Genomic DNA, 20193 nt, shown 5'->3' with positions numbered 1-20193 from the left:
ATGTGAAATTTTGCCCGTTAACCCAGAACTGGCAATACCATTCATCTTCTATGACTTTTATTAAGACTTGGAAAGCAAGTCAGCATTTTAAGCATCAGATAAAATGATAATTACTTTGTGATAGTCTGTGGAGTAATAAGAAGTCACACCCCTCTCATTAAAAGTTCTCATTTTAGAAGATAAATTTCCTTATTGGGAAATTTGCCTTGCACAGTCTCTTGCAGCTGAGACACCCTTTGTGGAGGTTTGTATCCCAGCATAAACGAATTCTTTGAAATTTACAGATGTAAATTAATGTAATGGAAAATAAATTTTAAAGTAAATATCCACATTCTGCTGGGAAGTGCTGACTGATTCAGATGAAGCCAGCAGATTACACAACAGTTATGGTATGTTGTTGCTGCTGTAGTTTCAAAGGCTTTTGACTTTCTTTATGACAGGGAAAAAAGAAGCATTAATAAAGATAATAGAGAGCCATAAAAAAAGCTGTAACATATCTTCATAAAAACTGCACATCGATATATAGAACTGTAAGCAAAGGAAAAGAAGAAATTAAAAAAAATGCACAGCCACCCCAAGACCAGAAACACATTAACAAACACAAAATTTGTTTCAATGAACTGTGGAAGGCACAGACTGGCTTTCTTACAAAAATAAATATGTAACTGCACTGGTGTCAAAAATTACAACAACTTGTAAGGTTTACCAGAAATGATGAAGCATGTTTCTTCTCTTATTAAAGGCCAGACCATTTCTTATTGCTAACTGGGAAGAGTGCCTCAAAGGAAGAGGTATGACTTCATCCACATTTAAAAGCTTTCAGCTTAAAGCTTTTACTTGCTTTGTACCAGGGGAAATTCAAGCATATGTCCAAAAACTTCAGAAGTAAGTCTCCCATGTAATAGCCTGTAGAACCTCTCATAAACAACATCTTTCATCTGTGGAAGGGTAAAGAGCATGAACTAGTTAAAAATACGGATCTTTATGGTTTAAAAAAAAAAGAATCACAGAAATTAAAAATTGCTCTCATTTCTGAATAATGGTCTGATACAGATATTGACAATATGTACATTAAAAACGCCACAACACTGGAGAGGAAAAACAAAAGCTGAGGTTTACAAACCAATATCTATTCACTTGCATCCTTAGAAGACAGCCTTTTCTAAAGTTACCACTACAACATTGCTTAAATAAACAAAAAATAAAAACAAAAAATAAAATTTTTTATTCTTATTATTCAAAGAGTAACAAATAATTCCAGAACTAAAAAAAAATTTTAAAACAAAAGTGTTGCAATCTCAGCCTCCAGTACTTTCTTTGGTTTCTGTGAAACTTAGAATTCTGTAAAAACATAAATTAAACAATCTCCATGTAATACAGGTCACCCCAGAAAAATGGAAAGTCCCTCTTAAAGACAAAATGTTATGACATAACACCAAGACAGTGAACTGTTACGGAAGTCTCCACATCTTGTAGAGAACAGTCATTATGTTGCCAAACACAATGTAGTGTAGCTGAAGTTATATGCAATTGGAAAAAATGAAGAAAAACAAGACAACACAATTAAATGCACAGTGTTAACACCAAGAAGCTGAGGCCTGCACACTGAGGGAAACAACTACAATGAACAGAGAAGAGCTGAGAAATATAATTTCTTCCAGTAAATAAAGGAGCAGTTAACTGGTATTGCAAGTAAGTACAATATTAAGCCACAATAAAGCAATAATTTATAACAGAAGCTCTGAAGTAATAAGACACTGCCCTGACTCTTTACCTATCGGTCATGTTCATAAAAACAATTTTCAATGTCTCTTTTTGCTGGCCTCAATTCAGAAAGGGTTGTTGTAGTCCTGTGAAGTCAACTGCTTTGAGCTGTGTAAAAGCTTTGTCTAAATGATATACCTACCTTTGCCTGATACAAAATTACATGATCATGAAATTTAGCTGGCAAAGAAAATGATAAAAATATTTTATTGCATAGGGGAGTGTCTGTTATTTTTTTAAAATTAGTTTTTATTTGAGCGAACTTTTTTGACCTTTGCATGTTTTCAGTAAAATTGTGCTCTGAGATACTCTGGATACTGTTCTTCAGGAAGACAGTATTTTGGATGAAGTTAACACAGAGTATTTTTACCCTACCACCAAAGTCACTAAGTGCTATTATCAGTTAAAGCACTTCTTCAAGCACATGATTTCTTAATTCAGATAATATACATAACCAAGCACCATAGACCTTGGGTTCCAAAAAAAAAAAGCCCTCACCAAAATTAAGTAGTTAATTTAAGAACACAAGCAAACAAATAAATAACACCAAAACCCCCAAACATTTTAGGGTCCTCTTCTATTCCTAAGTGCATATGTATAGACACAGTCATTGTGACCTTCTGAACCATGAAACAGGAACCCAGCAGCCAAGGAAAATTCTTTACAAATATTAACAGACTCCCAGTTGACTTTTTACACTATCAATCTTTATCTAAGAAATCACTATCTGTTCAGCAGTGTTGAGGGTATTTTCTATATAGGAATATATGACTAAGCATACAGTTATCAAAAGCAAGTGAAAAAACTTAATGACACAGTATCAAAAAATATACCATGCTTAATACATTCTTTTTTTCTTTCTAGAAACACATTAAAATCCTTTAACTCCTAGTTACTGAGCTATGCTCTTAACTTCAATCAAGTGATTTTATAGAAGTATTTTTAAAAAATGAAATAGATCTCAGTTATTACAAATACTTGTGAGTCTGTTTGAATGTTAAAACTGCATTTTGTCTTTTGAAAGAAGGAATCATTTTTAAATACCCAAAGTCTTTTGGCATGACCAAAGAAACAGACTCTCTTGAAAATTCTTACACAACAATCCAGGTACCAGTAATAAAGGGACTTTTGTTCAAATAGCCCATGCAACACAGACTTCATCAGATTTGACTTGATTGTCCACTTATTATATTTATGCAAAATCATCTATTTGAATAATAAAAAATTTAGCATCTCGATGGAAATTACAATTGTTTTTTACTATTTGGCCTAAGAGCTTCTTTCTAAAGCAATGTAAGAGGCATGACTTCCTGGATCATTAAGACTTTCATTTGGCCAGAGAGGTATCAACTAGTTAATGTGGAAGTGTTGGGTAAAACACGGATTACCCTAAGGTATAAATGACCACAGCTAAATCTGCCTTAAAAAAATAAATTACAGTGAAGTAAGCTAAAATAAATCAAATGCTAGTAAGTCCAAGTAACCATATTAGTATATCTTAACTTCATGCACACACAAAACCTGAGTTCATTCCAAATGAAATTGTTAGTTGTGCTTCTGTTATGGTTTTATAGCTATGGCAACGTAAATCATCAATTGAACTTCACTACTAAAGCATTCAGAGACAAGGGTGGGGAGGGAAAAAAGATTTTTACACTAAAAAGAATTAGAACTGAAAGTAGCACTGAAAAGGGGGCTGAAGTTTATATACCATGAACACAGTGAAAAGCTGCCTTTGAGATGGTGCAGTCTTCCCCCCATTTATTTGTTCTGTCAACCAGCAGCATTCCTTCAAACTCATTTCACAAACCTCTCCCTCTCCATTTATACATTTTCATATCTGTTTCCCCCATTATGTTAATTGACTGTTGTACAGAATTTGTGACTATTCAAGTCTTTGATGTTTATGGCTACTTCCCATTCTGTAAATTTTTCATACAAAGCATTTTATTACACTCAACATAGTGCAACTTAGGCACTAAAATAGAAACCATAGGGATTGTGAAGATGTTATAAGAAATTTTATTATCATGGATTTCTATACAACATCACCATTAAATCAGACAAGTCTGGTGGACTGTAGTACTATGGTGAGGACTTCCTCTCTGTGTAGGAAAATTACATTGCTTCCAAAGGGGATGCAGCCTCTTGCCCAGGAATAGATGCCTTCAGTCAGTCAACAGCTAATTAGAAGTTGTGCAAAGGAGGCCCTTATCTAAGCTCTTCCTGGACTAAAGGGGAGGCTGCAACAGGAACTTGTCAGTGGGAAGTTGTAAAGACTCATCACTTGGACATGGACATCACAACAGTGACCCCAGACAAATGTGGAACAGGAATCCTATGTTTCAGCAGCAACTTCTAGACAGTTGTCATCATATTTCAGAGAGGGAAAGAAATAAGGTTTAATGGGTGCTTAAACAGCCATTTTGTACAAGTACAGTCTTGATAACTCAATCATTTCCTTCAATGATCTACACAACTGAGTCTGTTCCATTCTTATAAATGTCATAGAAATTCTAATTCTTTATTACTTCAACCTAGGTTTTTCAGATTTTGTTTAATACCAGAATATACTTATCTTGACTGTAGGAAAAATGTAATTGAAAGGAAGCATATGTGCAGGCCAAACCTCATCACACTTTAGATGAACTCCACAAGCATTTTCTTGACAAAGAAAAGTCCACAAAAGAACCTAAGAAGTTGAGGTATTTGGAGGTTTCTTAGGCTCTTGCATAAACAAACACACAACCTTATTCCTGGTCTCTTGCTAATTAAGTATGTTGCATCTCAATAAAGACTGAGTACTGACATAAACTTTTAAAACTAATTTTGGAAAATCATCATGAAAGCCTTCAAGAATCATGTAAAAGCAGGGATGCACTGAGGCATATCTGCAAATCCAGGCCTAACACACATTAAGACATTTGAGCTTTGTTAAGTTCTAAAGGCACTACTGAGCACCTGTTTATGTGCTGACTGCATTTGTGTGTGTGTATCTGACACAAAGTCACAAGGCCTGCACTTCCACTAAGGCCAGACTTACCTAATTTTGCTCTGGTGTGCTGCTTAGGAATTCACATTAGGCAGTCTACTGCCCATTGTGGCTACATTTCCTTCACATACTCAAACATCCTCAAGGTTTGATTGTAAAATATCAGGATGGTTTATACGTAACAAAGCTAGGAGGTTTATGATACTATAAATGATATCTGCCCTTGAGGGCTGCACTGACCTAATTTCTCAAACATTATAAGAATCACATTTCTTTTTTAAAAAAAGGCACACACAACACAAATACACACAAAAAACCAGACAAAGCTTGCAGGCACATAGCTAGCCTCAGCAAACAGCTGAGAGAAGTCAGGTTCTGTAGAATAACAGAATAGTTTTGTTGCACTGATCCCTGTCAAAAAGTTGCAAATGTAATTAAAGAGGCACAATAAGAAGTTGCTAAGTCTAAATGATCATGCTGAAGTGTTCATTACAAAAGAACTTCTGAATAGGAAGTAAGGCCAGTGGGCACTTCAAATAATGCTGCAAAGAGAGGTCTGCTTGTAGTTACAAGTGGATGTTCACAGACATCTGGCAGAAATGTTGTACTATTTCAACTGTATTTTTAAATGCACACTAAAATGGCTACAAAATACAATATTATTTCCTCCCACAGATTGAAAAAGCTTCTTGAACAAGAGACAGTATATCAAGCAAAAAAAGAAAAGGAAAACAACAAGAAAATATCTAAACTGAAAGAAGAATTGACTAAACTGAAATCCTTTGCTTTAATGGTGGTGGATGAACAGCAAAGACTCACTGAGCAGGTGAATCAACAAAGTAAAAAAATTCAAGAATTAACCACTTCTACAGAACAAGCACACGAAAAGCTGACTTTTGCTGAAGCAAAAATTCAAGAAGACAAACAGAGATCCAGCAGGCTGGAGGCTGAAATTCACACCCAGAGCAGTAATATTTCCCAAGACCAAGAAGCAATGATGGCCAAACTAACCAATGAAGACAGTCAGAATCGCCAGCTCCGGCTCAAATTAACAACTCTCAGCCGGCAAATCGATGAGCTGGAAGAGACCAACAAATCTTTACGAAAAGCAGAAGAAGAACTGCAAGACATAAGGGATAAGATAAATAAGGGAGAGTGTGGGAACGCTGCACTTATGACTGAAGTAGAAGAACTACGGAAACGACTGCTGGAGATGGAAGGAAAAGATGAAGAGCTCACAAAAATGGAAGATCAGTGCAGAGAACTTAATAGAAAGTTAGAACAAGAAGCATCACAGAGCAAGAACCTTAAAGGGGAAGTGGATAAACTTAATAAAAGAATTATGGAGCTGGAGAAACTAGAAGATGCTTTCAACAAGAGCAAACAGGAATGTTACTCCCTGAAATGCAACCTAGAAAGAGAAAAAATTTTAACAAAGCAGTTGTCCCATGAGCTGGATGGTTTAAAAGCTAGAGTTGGTGAGCTTGAAGCAATTGAAAGCAAGTTAGAAAAAACTGAGTTTACACTTCAAGAAGATTTAACAAAGCTGAAGAGTTTAACAGTGATGCTGGTGGATGAAAGAAAAACTATGGGTGAAAAAATAAAGCAAACAGAAGAAAAACTGCAAGCTGCAACTTCTCAGCTTCGGGTGGAACAAAATAAAGTGATGTCAGTTACAGAAAGACTGATGGAGGAAAGTAAAAAGGCGCTGAAATCAAAATCTGATGCAGAGGAAAAAATGTCCAGTGTTACAAAAGAAAGAGATGAACTGAAAAACAAACTGAAAGCAGAAGAGGAGAAAGGAAGTGATCTGGTTTCCAAAGTGAATATTCTAAGTAAAAGACTTCAGTCCCTGGAAGATGTTGAAAAAGAGTTTCTTAAAAGTAAACGTAAGGAGAGTACTAAATCCAGCACCTCCTTGCAGCAGGAAAACAACATAATCAAAGAGCTTTCTCAAGAAGTTGAGAGGCTTAAGCAGAAGCTCAACGAAATGAAGTCAGTAGAAGATGATCTTATGAAAACTGAAGATGAATTTGAGTCTCTAGAACGAAAATATGTCAGTGAACAGGACAGAGCCAGGCTCCTCTCAGAGGAGTTGGAGGCTGTGAAAATGGAATTGGCGAGGTATAAATTAACAGAAAAGGCAGAGTCCAATCAGGAGCGCCTTTTCAAGAAACTCAGAGAAGAGGAAGCTAAATCGAGTCACCTTTCCAGAGAAGTAGATGCACTGAAAGAGAAAGTTCATGAATACGTGGCAACAGAAGACCTAATCTGTCACCTGCGAGGTGATCACACAGTCTTACAGAAGAAACTCCTCCAGCAAGAAAACAAAAACAGGGAGTTAGCAAGAGAAATGGAGAGCCTCACGAAAGAACTGGAGAGGTACAGATCCTTCAGCAAGAATATTAGGCCTGGTCTCAATGGAAAGAAAATTCCAGATGTGCAAGTTTTTTCTAAAGAAATCCAAACAGATCCAACAGACAATGAACCACCTGATTACAAAACCCTCATGCCTTTGGAGCGAACGCTCATAAATGGGCAGCCCTATGAAGATAGTGATAATGAGGAGGAACAAACAGCATGTTTCAAAAGCAACTCATCCACCACAAATGCCGCCAACAAAAAGTTATGGATCCCTTGGATGAGGTCCAAGGAGAGCCATCCTCAAAATGGAAAGATACCCACAAAGCAAAATGGAAACTGTGCACAGACTGGAGATCTAGTGCTAAGTCATACACCTGGCCAACCCCTTCACATAAAAGTAACTCCAGACCATAGACAGAACACAGCAACCCTTGAAATAACCAGTCCTACCACTGAAAGCCCTCACTCCTACACCAGCACAGCAGTTATACCCAATTGTGGCACTCCAAAGCAAAGAATAACCATTATTCAAAACGCCTCCTTAACACCTGTAAAATCAAAAGCAGGAGAAGGTTACATGACCCCAGAGCATGTAATTTCTCCTATTACTATGACTACTACTTTTTCAAGATCTCAAACTCCTGAATCATGCAGTTCTTTAACTCCTGAAAGAACAATGTCCCCTTTGGCTTTGCCCGGCTCAGGTTCTCAGGAACAAACACTCTCCTCAGAGCCTTTGGAAATGGGAGCCAAGCATGCTGTTTTTAGAGTATCCCCAGACAGGCAGTCATCATGGCAGTTTCAGAGATCTAACAGTACAGGATCAAGTGTAATAACTACTGAGGATAACAAGATCCACATTCATTTAGGAAGTCCTTATGTGCAAGCTCTCACTGCTTCCAAGCCCATCAGCCCCTGCAATGCAGTGCAAGACAACAGAACTCCAGCACTAGCTAATGGCCTACCCACTAAGCCCACCAATAAAATCACCAGCAGTATTACTATCACACCAACAGCCACTCCTCTGCCACGACAATCACAAATTACAGTAAGTAATGTCTATAACTGACCCCCATCCATGCTGACACCCTTACCAGCAACCCATCCTGTTTTTCATCCCAGCAAGAATTATTTGGAACAGCCTCTTTGGGAAAGATCTGTGCATGAACTATACAGCAGCATATGGAACTAACGTTAAGTTTTGCCTGCTTAGTGTTATCAAGTGTGCACTTACTGTATATCTTCTCATTGAAATACAGTTATGTAAAATATTTAGTCTTGCACTTGTATAAATGCATCTTTATGTATTGCCATTTTCAAAATAACTCACATTACTTTTGACTGCAACTTGCCTTGGTGAAATATTTTAACATTACAAAAAAACAGTAAATAATAGATTATTTTCATCATTGCTTGCTGAATATTTTTTGTTTGTTATGTGTGGTTTGTATTTTTTCTGCATGTATGGTAGAATTTGAATTAAGCCATAATACTGCCTGCTAACTTCAGATAAGACTTGTTTCATTATCTTCCCTTCTATTTCCCAATTCCTTCTAGCCCTCTCATTTCAGGTAATTATCACTACATCATACACAAAATATTACGTATTGTATAACAATGTTTGGTCAAAACTCTTTTTAAACCCTCATGCAAACTTTGCTTGTAAGTGAACAGAGTTCAGAAGCTTGTATCACAAAGTAATTCTCCCCAAACAAGGGTTTTTTTCCAATACAACAAAAAAACTGCAATAATTTACGTATGCTGTAAAACAAGAAACAGTAACATTTATATTTCTAAACAATAATTCAGGAGAATAGATTTACATACAATATTCAGATTTCATCTAAACTCCTAGCCATAAATCTGACAAACAGTATACATCACACAAGTACTCTGAAGAAGAAACAGGATTACCAAATTATGGCATACCTTCATGTTTTTTATTTCATAGACAGAGAAAGTTTGGCAGAAGCATTAAGAAGCAATAGTAGATCAAGCCTCCAAAAGTGCAGGCCTCTGGGTCTGGGATAAATAGGAGTGCCATACAGAATTGACAAAGCAGGTTAAGGTAGTTCAGTGACAATTACAGTATTTGTACCTAGGAAAAGCACAGAAATGTAATGTGCCAAACAGTCAATTTTAATTTCCCATGAAATATTGCTAGCAGTGGAACAGCTTCACATACAACGTAAATCAGTCCAGAAGATCTGGAATGCACTTTCAAACTCCTCTTTTTCACAAAAGCTGTACACTCCAAACCTAATCGTAACAATTGTTCTTATTCTAAAAAGTTCTATCCTATATTCTGTTCTTTTAGTCTAAAAAAGTTCTATTCTAAATGCCCATAAATTTGATACTTTCAGGGGGGTGGTGATAGTATGTATTATTTTTTAAAAATTAAAAACTGCAACCTCCTGCAATCAATAAGGAAGTTTGCAAGTAAGCAGAAAGTCTCTATTCATTAAACCCTTATCTTTATTCTGCCTATATTCCCCAGAAGAACAAAATATTTCTGCCGTATAACTTAGCAACGAATTCAGCAAAGAACCTTGGCCCATGATCTCACCTTACGAGGGGACTTCTATAATTTTAAGTCCTTTTGATTGACAGGAAATTAAATGTTTATAACTGTAGATAATAACTACTTTTAGAACAGTTTCTATTGAAAAGCAAAGTCCACTGCCCATGTACACTTTTTTCAGTAAACAGTGGGAAGAAAAAAAAAAATTATATAAGATATGTGATGGAAATGGATAATATACGCATTACAGTTGAACAATGGCAATTTCAAAAAGAGAAGTTGTTTGTGGAACTGCACAACCCCAGCTTATATGATCTGAAGTTACTAGGCTTCATAAAAGGTCCTCCTTCCTTGCTTTGTCTCCCTCTATCTCCATGGCTGCACAAGTGAGCTCTGACCAAGACCTGGGTCAGAGGGAGTACATAGTTTTATTCTGCAAAGCAAACTTTGACTCACACCTACTTTAGCAAAAGCTGCTGATGAAGACAGCAGCCAGAACTCAGGACAAGCAAAATCGTAAAATTTTTAGAGCATGTTAATTATATGAACAAGTTATTTAATTAAATTCAGACTGCACATTCTTAACTGCAGGGCTCAGTTAAGAGCCCAAAAATCAGTACCATGAAAATACATGCTCTGCACTTCTGTTCTTTAGAATACTGCATATCCTGCTGATCTATACCTAAGATCTCTGCAGGAACACATTACAAAGCATGGTACTGAATAACTGTGTCTGAAGTACACCGTTAGTATGCTGTTAGCAGGCCAGCATACTAACAGACAACAAATTCTCCAGAAATTAAAGGACTAATGCTTGTCCTCCAGAGACACTACAATTTTCTTCAGTTGGACCTAAAAACATGTAGGAAAAAAAATTCAGATCTACCTTCAAAAATACACAGAAGTGTGTTGATCATTAACCACCTGGCCATCTATTAGAATATCTTATAAAAGAAAAGTATACATAAGGGCATAGCAATAAGCACACATAGTCCTTTGGACAGTTACCAAGCTATTATGACTAAGGAAGTTCAGTCTTTAAAGTTAAGATCTGAATAAAAAACCTAGATGAAAGTTCACACCATTTATAGGTATAATAATTTAAGAGGACAGTACTTCTGTCCCTGTCTTTCACTCATAATGATTTATCAGTAACTGTCTAGTTAACAAAAGACAAAGGAAACAGCCCCTCATGACCATGAACTCCTAAGTAAGAAACATCAGCACTGCCTGGAAATGAAATTGCTACATTTCCTGAAAATGCACCTTGATTAAGGGATGCTTACATCCCCCTACTGATGAAACAACCTCTGTGTAGATTGAAGTAACTTCACAGCAAAATTTTTGTCAGTCATTCCAACAGATAAAAAAAATCAAATAATTATTTTTGCCTGAAAATAAGGTTTGCACATTGAAACAGGTTTGTTCGGTTTGAATTGCCAAGATCGATTTCAAAGCAGAGAAAATAAGCACCTGGATGTATTTGCTGAGAGCTGAAACGTAATTGTTTAAACAGAAAGAAGTTAGCTGTAATTTTATCATAAAATAGCAAATAGAAAGCATAGCTTAAGGAATCAAATTATTGATTTACAAATTAACCTTGAGTTGTTCAGATCACTCCATATTTCAGAGTATTTCCATTTTGCTGAGTGGGAATAGCCACCTGCTTCCTTGGCAGACAATAAGAAAACAGAGCAAGGAAAAATGTGACCAAGTTATCTGCACATTGATTCAAGCACTCTGAACAAAAACATCAAGCATAATCATATTAAAGTTTGACAAGTAAGGCAGCTTTTTTAGGATTTCAACTACTCTCTAAGTGGTAAGTATTGCTGTTAATTTGGAGGCTGAGACGCTTTTGCTTTCAGCAGTTGCTCAAAAGCCTAAAGTCTGACAGGTACGTAATGGTTCATTTAAATGTTATGGGGAAATAAGGTCACATAAGAAGCATATATCAGAGGGATTAAGCTGTGAAAGAGAGCATAAAAGTTTTCAGCAGATCATAATATCAATTCTTCTCTTGTCCAAAACTCTTGGCAAGCATCTCTAAGGCCTAAAAATCTACCCTTTCTCCTTTATGTTTAGTTCCCCGCAAAAGGGAGAATTAACTGATTAAAAAATGACAGCAGCCCACTTTCCTTCACCATGATGGGTTTATTCTAGTGAATGATCAAATGGACACAAGAGAAGGCAGCACCAACACTTTGGTGCTCAGCATTTTTATGCCATTCTTGATATGTGATTAAATTTCTCAGAAGAAATACTTGCAATTTTTGTCCCTTCAGGGAGGATGGATGAGGGGTGGGAGGGAAAAGGAGGAAAAGCAAAAAGAAGAGAATACCAAGCGATAATGGTAATCTGAGACCAAAGCACCCGTCCATCAACTATGAGGTAGTATTTCAAGTTAATTAAAGACCTCCTTCAAGCCACTAATTAATAAAAAGAATTGACAAAAATTACAGGAGCAGACTGCTAATCTTGCTGATCCAAAGCACCATAGCCAATACGGTGTCTGGGGACAGTATGTAAGGCTGTAATAAGAAAAAGATCTGTATGCAAGCATTTCATGCAAGGATTAGTAAGGCGTGCTCCCCACACTAGGGAAAAATAATCAGAAACAGAATTGTACGGCTCTATTTTCTGAATAAGATTCAATGGTTGCTGCAGGGTTAGATGATGGAAATGGAGTAACCATCTGCAGGATGACTTTGTCCCTAGGAAACAGATATTGAGACAGGCAAAACAAAAACTGACAACTGCCTAATCTCCAGGCTTAAGGAAAGACTACCAAAACATTATGTTACCAAGAAACAGGAGAGAAAAAGATCTTATGGTTCAAATACAGCACAAGTGGGTGTGTAAAAATGTTTTAAAATTAACACCAAGTACTTATAGTGGGAAATTGCTCAAAAAAAAAAAGACAAACCATAAAAATTTAAGCAGCATGAAGTGTTTTCATAGATCTGCAGCCAGTGGCCCCAAGATGAAGCTGAATTCTCTTTGTGCTGTAGCTAGCACATTATCCAATGACCCACCATACTGTGGGCACTCAGCCTCAAATAGCAGAGCTGCCAACTGAATAGGATTCTCTTCTGACCATAGAGCAAAGTATTCTTGAGAAACATTTTTTGACTACAAGTGAAAAGGCCTCTTTTAATCAATGTCTCTTCATTTCCCATGCAGTGGTCTGACGTCACAGGGTCTTCAAACAGGGATGGGCCAAAGAATCTCCCTCCCCTTTTTTGCCCCTACCACAACCCAAATTACAAAATACTGCCCTTTCAGTTGTGCTGTCACCACTTCCAGAAGGCAGCACTGGGAACCAGGTCAAGAAACTAACCTGGATTGAAAACACAAAAGCAAAACCACAAACAAAAAGCCATATGCCACAAATCCTCATTAAACAAAACAGAACAAACCCCAAACAACCGCAACAAAACAGGATCCATTTCACAGCACAGCTTTATAAAAGAGCTACATCTGCATAACTGAATGGACTAGCAAAAAGGAAAAAGGAGCATTTTGTAGTGCAATTGCTGCCAAAGTCCTGGACCCATCACCATTGTCTGCAGAGATACAATCTAGCACACAAATACATCACAAAGCACTTCAAATATACAACATTCAGCAGTCCCATTAAAATAATTCTGTATCTCTTGGGAGAGAAGTTAATTGACTTGTGCAAAATCTGAGCAAGGGAGAGCTTCAAATGTGATTAGTGCCTACATTTTATTATCCTTAATTGTCTCATACTCAAGCCACTATAGGTCATGTTTTGTCGTGAAAAAACATCAATCTTAGCTGGACAAAAGTTAGAGTCTTTTGTTTTAATTAGCATTTTATATATATTAGGAAAATATATATGTATACTGAAAATAGGGCTCTGATTAACACACCTTTTAATGTGGCCTTCCAAGAGAAAAACAGCCTACTCGCAGACAGAAAAAAGCCACGATGGTAAAAGCAAGAGGGTCTTTTTCCTTCTCCACGCACAACATCTCACCTTTTCACCATAAAAATTTGCTAACACTGGGAAAACATACTCAAAGCTTTTGAACAGACAGTATTGATAATGAAGGCATTTTCACATTAAAAGGCATGTATGTGTATAAGCACAGTTTCAAACACCTTTTAAAACTGCCTTAAAAATACCCAAATATCCCTCTGTGCCCCCAGTCTGCACTGAATGATCCTCCACTGCCAAGGATCTTTCTCAACAAATGGCAGAGCAGCTTTAAACCAAGGGCACTGCTGGTCTCACCCTAGATTCTCTCCAGCAGCAGTGACACCTAAGTGCCTGCAGGAACTTGTATGTGCCAGCACACCCCTGTGTGGGACACAACTGCAATTGCAGCGTGTTTAGTATGCTAAAAAAGCCACACTTCTGTTCCTAGGGTCCCCCAAGTGCCCTATCAAGGTGCCTGAGACTCCCTGGACTTTCAAGGGGCAAAGGGAAGATTAACAATGAACAGTTGTTCATTGCAGCTGCATGATGCTGCCAATCAGCCAGCCCCAGGTAACCTTGTCCTACTGGAGTTAACCCACAACATAACCTTACCCATCCCTGCATCTTGTCAGTTATCTACTAGAAATGAGTCTTTAAGTTATCCAAAGTTTAAAATAATATCATCACACTTGCCAGTGAAGACATGTCCCAAAAAAAGCAAGGCATGTAACAGATTTTTAGAAACTGTAAATACAACTTCTGCCTCCAACCATTCTTCTTTTCCCCACCACCAGAAAGTAGATTTAAACTCTGCATTCAGGAAATAAGATCACAGCAACACATTCAAGTGCATTAGTGTAAATTGTGCCACATATACGAAAATAATTTCTAATATTAATACTGATTTTTCTGTCAAATACGCTATATTATTGAAATCAAGAGGCTGTAAAAAAGCAAATATCAGCAGAAGAGTAGAAGATGCATAAAACAGAGTTTAAAAAGGATGTCAGGACATTTTTGAGCCTATTTCCTCACTATAACTTGACTTAAAACCTTCCAAATAAAAACCTGGTACATATAGCTCTAAAAAACTTTCACAATGCCAGATTTACAGTTACCCAGGAATCTGGAACAGGGCTGAAATACCCTTGTCATTAAGAATCTTGCTAATTTCTAAACTAAATTTATGCTGCTGAAATTGTACTCCAGTATTCTCTTTCCTGTCCCCCCACTGGACTTTGAAAATTATTATCTCTGCAACACATATTAGAAGACAATTATCATATCACTTCTCAGTTTTGTTTTCTCCAGATTAAACAAACCCAATTGCTCTTCCACTTAAGAGCTGAAGTACTATGACTCTAGATTATTGAGGAGTCATTTTCCCTCTGCTGAGCTGTTTATGTGGTGTGACAATGCAGTGAGCCAAGCCAGACACCAGCCTGGCACAGGTCTTACCCTGAGTAAGATAGTGAGAGTAAGGATTACACTGCTCCTGCTCACACATCTCAGTGTAGTCAGACACACAGAGGTGCTGCATAAAAGGGAACTCAGAGCAACAGACTACTCACTTTGGATTCCTAGAAAACAAATGCCAGGATCTAGCAAAAGAAAAGTAAAGGAAGTATCTAAACGCTCTGTGCAGCTGAGGATACCTAACCAGAAATTTCAGCCAAAGCTGTCTGGCTTGGAGACCAAAGGGAATATTCAAGTTTATCACTTAATCTTAACTCGTTCTCACTTGCAGACCTGGCTTTCTTTCTGACTGCATTCAATCATCCAGGAACAAACTTAAGTCTGGCAAGAGGCACGCTTGTGCACATGGACTTCTGAGTAAAGGATCTTCAGCACCACCCCCTGGACGCTTTCACTAAAGCTGCAAATGATACTCACTCAAATTTCTTAAAATAAAAATTTAAGCACTGAGAAAGAAAGTTATTTCTCCTAAATCAAGTGCTACAATGATGTAAAAAAGAAAAAAAAAGAAAAAGAAAACTTACAGCATAAATACTACATGCTCCCCCTGTTTAAATTAATGAAGTTCAAACAGGAAGCAAAGCACATGTCATATTTTCAGAAGGAAAAGGAAAGGATCAGGACCAAAAGCAGGAGAACTACTTCAACAGCACAGAAACAAATATTTTCTCTCCTTGACACTCCCCCACACACTTGCCTTAGCCCACTCCCTAAAGCAGGCATTGCATTGTGTTAAAAGCTGGCCCATATAAATAAGCTGCCTCTGCTCCCATGGAGGAGAAAAAAGGTGGGTATGGAATATACATCCTGATATTTCAGAGCATGCTTTCTCCATTGTCTTCTTGAAATTAGAAGGGCCATTTTCACATTAATGTGAAAATTTCTCAATTGTCACCTGTGCTAGTGTTTGTCCTCATCCCTGAAGTACCCACTGTCATTTGCTGAGACAGCAAATGTAGTCCCTGTGTAGAGTTTTCACTCTAGCATGCTTTCTTCTGCCAATTCCTATTACAGGCAACTGATGTCTGCTGCAGGAGTTAATTTAAAAATGAAATTAAAATGCAGCCTTCTTGATCCTTAGATCATTGCTTGCCTTGAAAATTAGCTTGAACTGTTCATTTTTCCAACTAAGCACTGTTATTTTCCAAGCCTAATGCCTTGAATCAATATGGTGCTATTATACTTACAGACAGACGTACCACAAAATCTAATTTGAATGTGGTCAGTTTAATGCTTTTGGGGTTGTTGTTGTTGTTGCAGTAATTATTTGCTGGCGTTTACTTAAACACATTAAGTAAAGGAAAACTGCATAACTGTTCAGACTGGTCACTCCTGGGGAACATTTTGTTTCTGAGGGTGTTTCAAGAGCATTAATGGGAACTCACAAGGGATCTCCAGCCCATGAGAGGTAGTTCAGCTTGTTTTTTGAAGAAAAAACATCTTTTTTTTCTCTTCTCTGACTTAGAAAGATAGCAGATATAAAAAGTGGCCTACAGATGGGAACTCAAGAGGCATAGCTAAACAGCAATGATGAACACAAAGCCAGCAAATCCAGAATACAAATGAAACTTCAAAAAAGGATGAGGAAGACTAAAAACATTCATCTTGAAGGAGAGAATGAGCTGGTAGAAAGGATGTATACATTTGAAGAGAACTGAAGTAATTCATGGTGTGCACACAGATTTCCCATACATAGCTAAAAATCAAGTTGAAAAGGCCCACCAAAATCTATGTATAAGAGGTTTTCAGTCATTCAGGTCTGTCTAAAAACCAAACCAGACATCTGGAGATAGAAGCCTGCTATGGCCAATGCATCTGCTCACATGCCTCTACACTAAGCCGCAGGGAAGGACCTAGGAGTACTGCACAAGGATTTTCAGTATACATACAACTAAACCAATGCAGAATTTTATATATGGTTACTTCCAAGTGCTTTCCAGACAATTCCCACATAGTACCATTCCCTCCTTATCACACATCTTACAGCAGCTTAAGCACTGATCTAGTCAACTGACCCAGAATGTTCTGTTTACAACTCTTATCTGAGATTCGTAATTTGTTAAGTACAAGTTTTAGAAAATAAATAAAGTTTAGTCCTTGATCTAGGTACATGTGTAATTGAATTCATAAAGCTAAGTGTCAATAAGTGTTTACCTTAAATTATTCATTCCTTCCTCTCTAGAATTTATATCACAAATGATGAAAAATAATTTTTAAGTGCAGTATGAGGAGGAAGAGAACTAGATGGGCAGTTTGTTAAATCCTTGCCTTCATCAGAAGTTAGACTGGTACAATCACTGAAGTGGAAGTTCAGTTGTTTATCTGCATAGGGAAAAAAAGCCCCACAATACAACTGTTATCCTCAAATTTGAGCCTATGCCAGGAGTTAGAGCAAGTCAGTTATTGTGGCTACAATCAAACATGACACAAGCAAAAGGGAGCAGTACAAACTCTGTAAGCAGATCAAACCTTGACAAGTCCATCAGTTACAATGCAGCTCTAGGCACTAAATGATAATAATGTAGATGCATTCAATACTGTATTCAGAACTGCAAAATTCATAGTGTTGAATCACAAAGAAAAAACGTGTTTGAAATGAAATCTGATGGCTCAGAATGCCGTACTGTCAATGGTGGTTTTAATAAGCTAGACACTGGTGCAAACTATAGGCCAGAGCCCAGGGATATTTCAACACCTAACTTTTCATTGATTCAATAAAAGCTTAAAGCCTGAATACCACAGTCAGATGCACAAAACCTGTAAAAATTTGAGCCTACAAACACCTTCCAGAAGTACTAACACGGCTGATCAATGAACTCCAGACAATACTCCAACCACTTCGTAACCTAGGGAATCTCTGAACTGGAACACTTCTCAAAAAGACCCCAACCCAAACAACCAAACACAACTCAGAGATACAATCTCACTTTAATATGCAAGACTTTACATAAATATTTTTACCTATTCACCTCAATATACTTAGCAAATTATGGCTAATGTAATTCTTTTTATAGCTGGGAAACAGACACGTTTTCTATCATTGCTACAATTACATCAGGGAGTAGCACTGCCAGTAATAGCCCACCCAAACATTTTATTTGCAATACCATGTCTCATCTACCAGGCCAGATCACATAGTCAGAGGCAAACTCTTCTAACTCAGTACTCATGGAAAGCCACATAGCAGTAATGCAATTATCCCCCTCCAACATCAGTTCCTTTTCTTAACACATTACCTTTAGTAATTGAAGCAAAATGCTTTTTGGTTTGGGGGCAAAGAGTGAATTCTATTTTTTTTTTGCTTCCTTTCCTACTAACAATATGAATGCTAAAATTCCATCCTACTATGAAAATGCATGTTGATTTTGTTAATTCAGCATTTAACAAAGAGTTTCAGTCGGTTTTAAGTGAAATATTGGGATGCAATACAAAAGGCAATCTTCGCTGCCACCTAGAGGTAAAATCTGAAGGAACACAGGGAAAGAAAAATGCATCTCCTTTTTCCTTCCTCACTTTCAAAGTCAAACTCTTTCCTTTCCAATGCATAAAATATTTTTAAAGTGCTGCAAACATGCTGATTTTAAGAATAAAAGCATGAAAGAGGTTTTAGACACTCAGACTATGTATCTCCTCTTTGGTAGTGACCAGTGTTAAATGCCTGTGAACATTAAGTAGTACCAGGCACACAGAGCAGAAAATCCAGCCTTTGGCAGCCTGCAACTTACAGCTGGAATCTCCACACATCTTCGTGTTTAGCAGTCCTTGATTGATGCCCCAAGTCTGTACAAATTCTCTCCAAACCAATTTATATCATCACCTCAAAAATTGTCTGTCCCAATGAGTTTCATAGCTCATTGATAAGGAAAAACCCTTTTCACATACCTTTAATCCACTCCCAGTGGATGCCCCCTCAAGCATATTAGAAAATTGCCCTATTCAGCATAATGCTACATTTCTGCTGTTTATTTTTCTCACCACCATCTATTATCCATTCTTGAAGAGGTTTAGCATGTGTTATTAATCTTCACTCAGAAGACATTCCATAATTGATAGTCTTTGCCACCATTTTTGCATTTTGGCATAACCTTTCTTGAGCTGTTTGGACAAAACACAGCAAAACATCCACAATGTAGGATGGGATGGTTTGGATTCACACACTAAAAAATGATGGGATTTGTTTCCTTCTATTCTTTTCCTAGTAATTCCTAACTTGTCTGTTACCTTTTTGACAACTGCCAGTTGCTGAGCAATGAGGACAATTCACAGGGATTCCAAGATCTGTGTTCTGACTGACAATAAATGTCACTACTGTACATGAACTAGCTTTCCCTACATATATTACTTCTCAATTGTTAACACTGAACTGACACACATTTTTTACTCACTAACATGACTTACTGTCAGCTCTTACTTCTAATATTCTCCCTGTTATACCATATGCAAATATTATAATTTCAGTACTGTCTTCTGGTGCAGTTTATGAATATGTTGAGTATCAGAGGGGTCTGTAAGATTCAGATGCTATCTCTACTATACTATTAAAAACTAGGTCACTGCTCTGCTACCTATCCAATTGCCACTTATTAACCTTGAGAATTTTCCTTGTTTTTCCATAGTTTGCACACAAAATCTGCTTTCACAAAATTCTTTTGTTAGAGATGACTATCAAGCGGTTTTTTTTAAACTTACCTAGGTCTTTCCCTCCCACATGGGTGTCATAATTAAACAATCCAATAGCATGTACCTATATAACAATAGCTGACTAACAAACCTGAATGTTATCCCTGACAAGAAATGTGGATGTCCTCACAAAATCAGTAATCATGTGGGCAAACTTATTACTTAACTGACATTTCTACACTCTGATCAGCTCAGCAGTTACATTTATGAATCTTCTGTGAAGCTTTACTCTAAAGCAGCATTGCACCCCTCTAGCATCACCAACAATTTCAGTGGTGGATTGCACATCACTAACAAGGACTCTGCAATTTTAAAAATCATCTCCTTCAGAACTCCTAGAAACAAACCACACTGTTCTGGGAGATTGTTACCATTTTATCTCTTTGTTATCAAACTTCAGTTAAGCTGAGGCTGATTTTTTCCTTACTCATCATCCATTAAGCACATCTG

The 20193-nt window shown here is 37.2% G+C and overlaps 2 protein-coding genes across 3 annotated transcripts in view; one reads left to right on the top strand and one right to left on the bottom strand.

Moving 5' to 3' along the window:
* The window catches only part of CMSS1 (cms1 ribosomal small subunit homolog), a 223559-nt gene that overhangs the window by 196500 nt on the left and 6866 nt on the right, over window positions 1–20193 (bottom strand). The window lies entirely within an intron of this gene.
* Window positions 1–20193, top strand: part of FILIP1L (filamin A interacting protein 1 like) — a 102233-nt gene that overhangs the window by 76945 nt on the left and 5095 nt on the right. For both annotated transcript variants that reach the window (XM_030960315.1, XM_030960304.1), the window contains one exon: window positions 5432–8168. In XM_030960315.1, coding sequence (XP_030816175.1) covers window positions 5432–8168 — 2737 coding nt within the window. The remainder of the gene's footprint in view (window positions 1–5431; window positions 8169–20193) is intronic.

This window comes from Camarhynchus parvulus, chromosome 1, assembly GCF_901933205.1.
Source record: "Camarhynchus parvulus chromosome 1, STF_HiC, whole genome shotgun sequence".
Lineage (NCBI taxonomy): Eukaryota > Metazoa > Chordata > Aves > Passeriformes > Thraupidae > Camarhynchus > Camarhynchus parvulus.
Note: the sequence above shows the minus strand (reverse complement) of the source record. Positions and strands in the feature narration are given on the sequence as shown.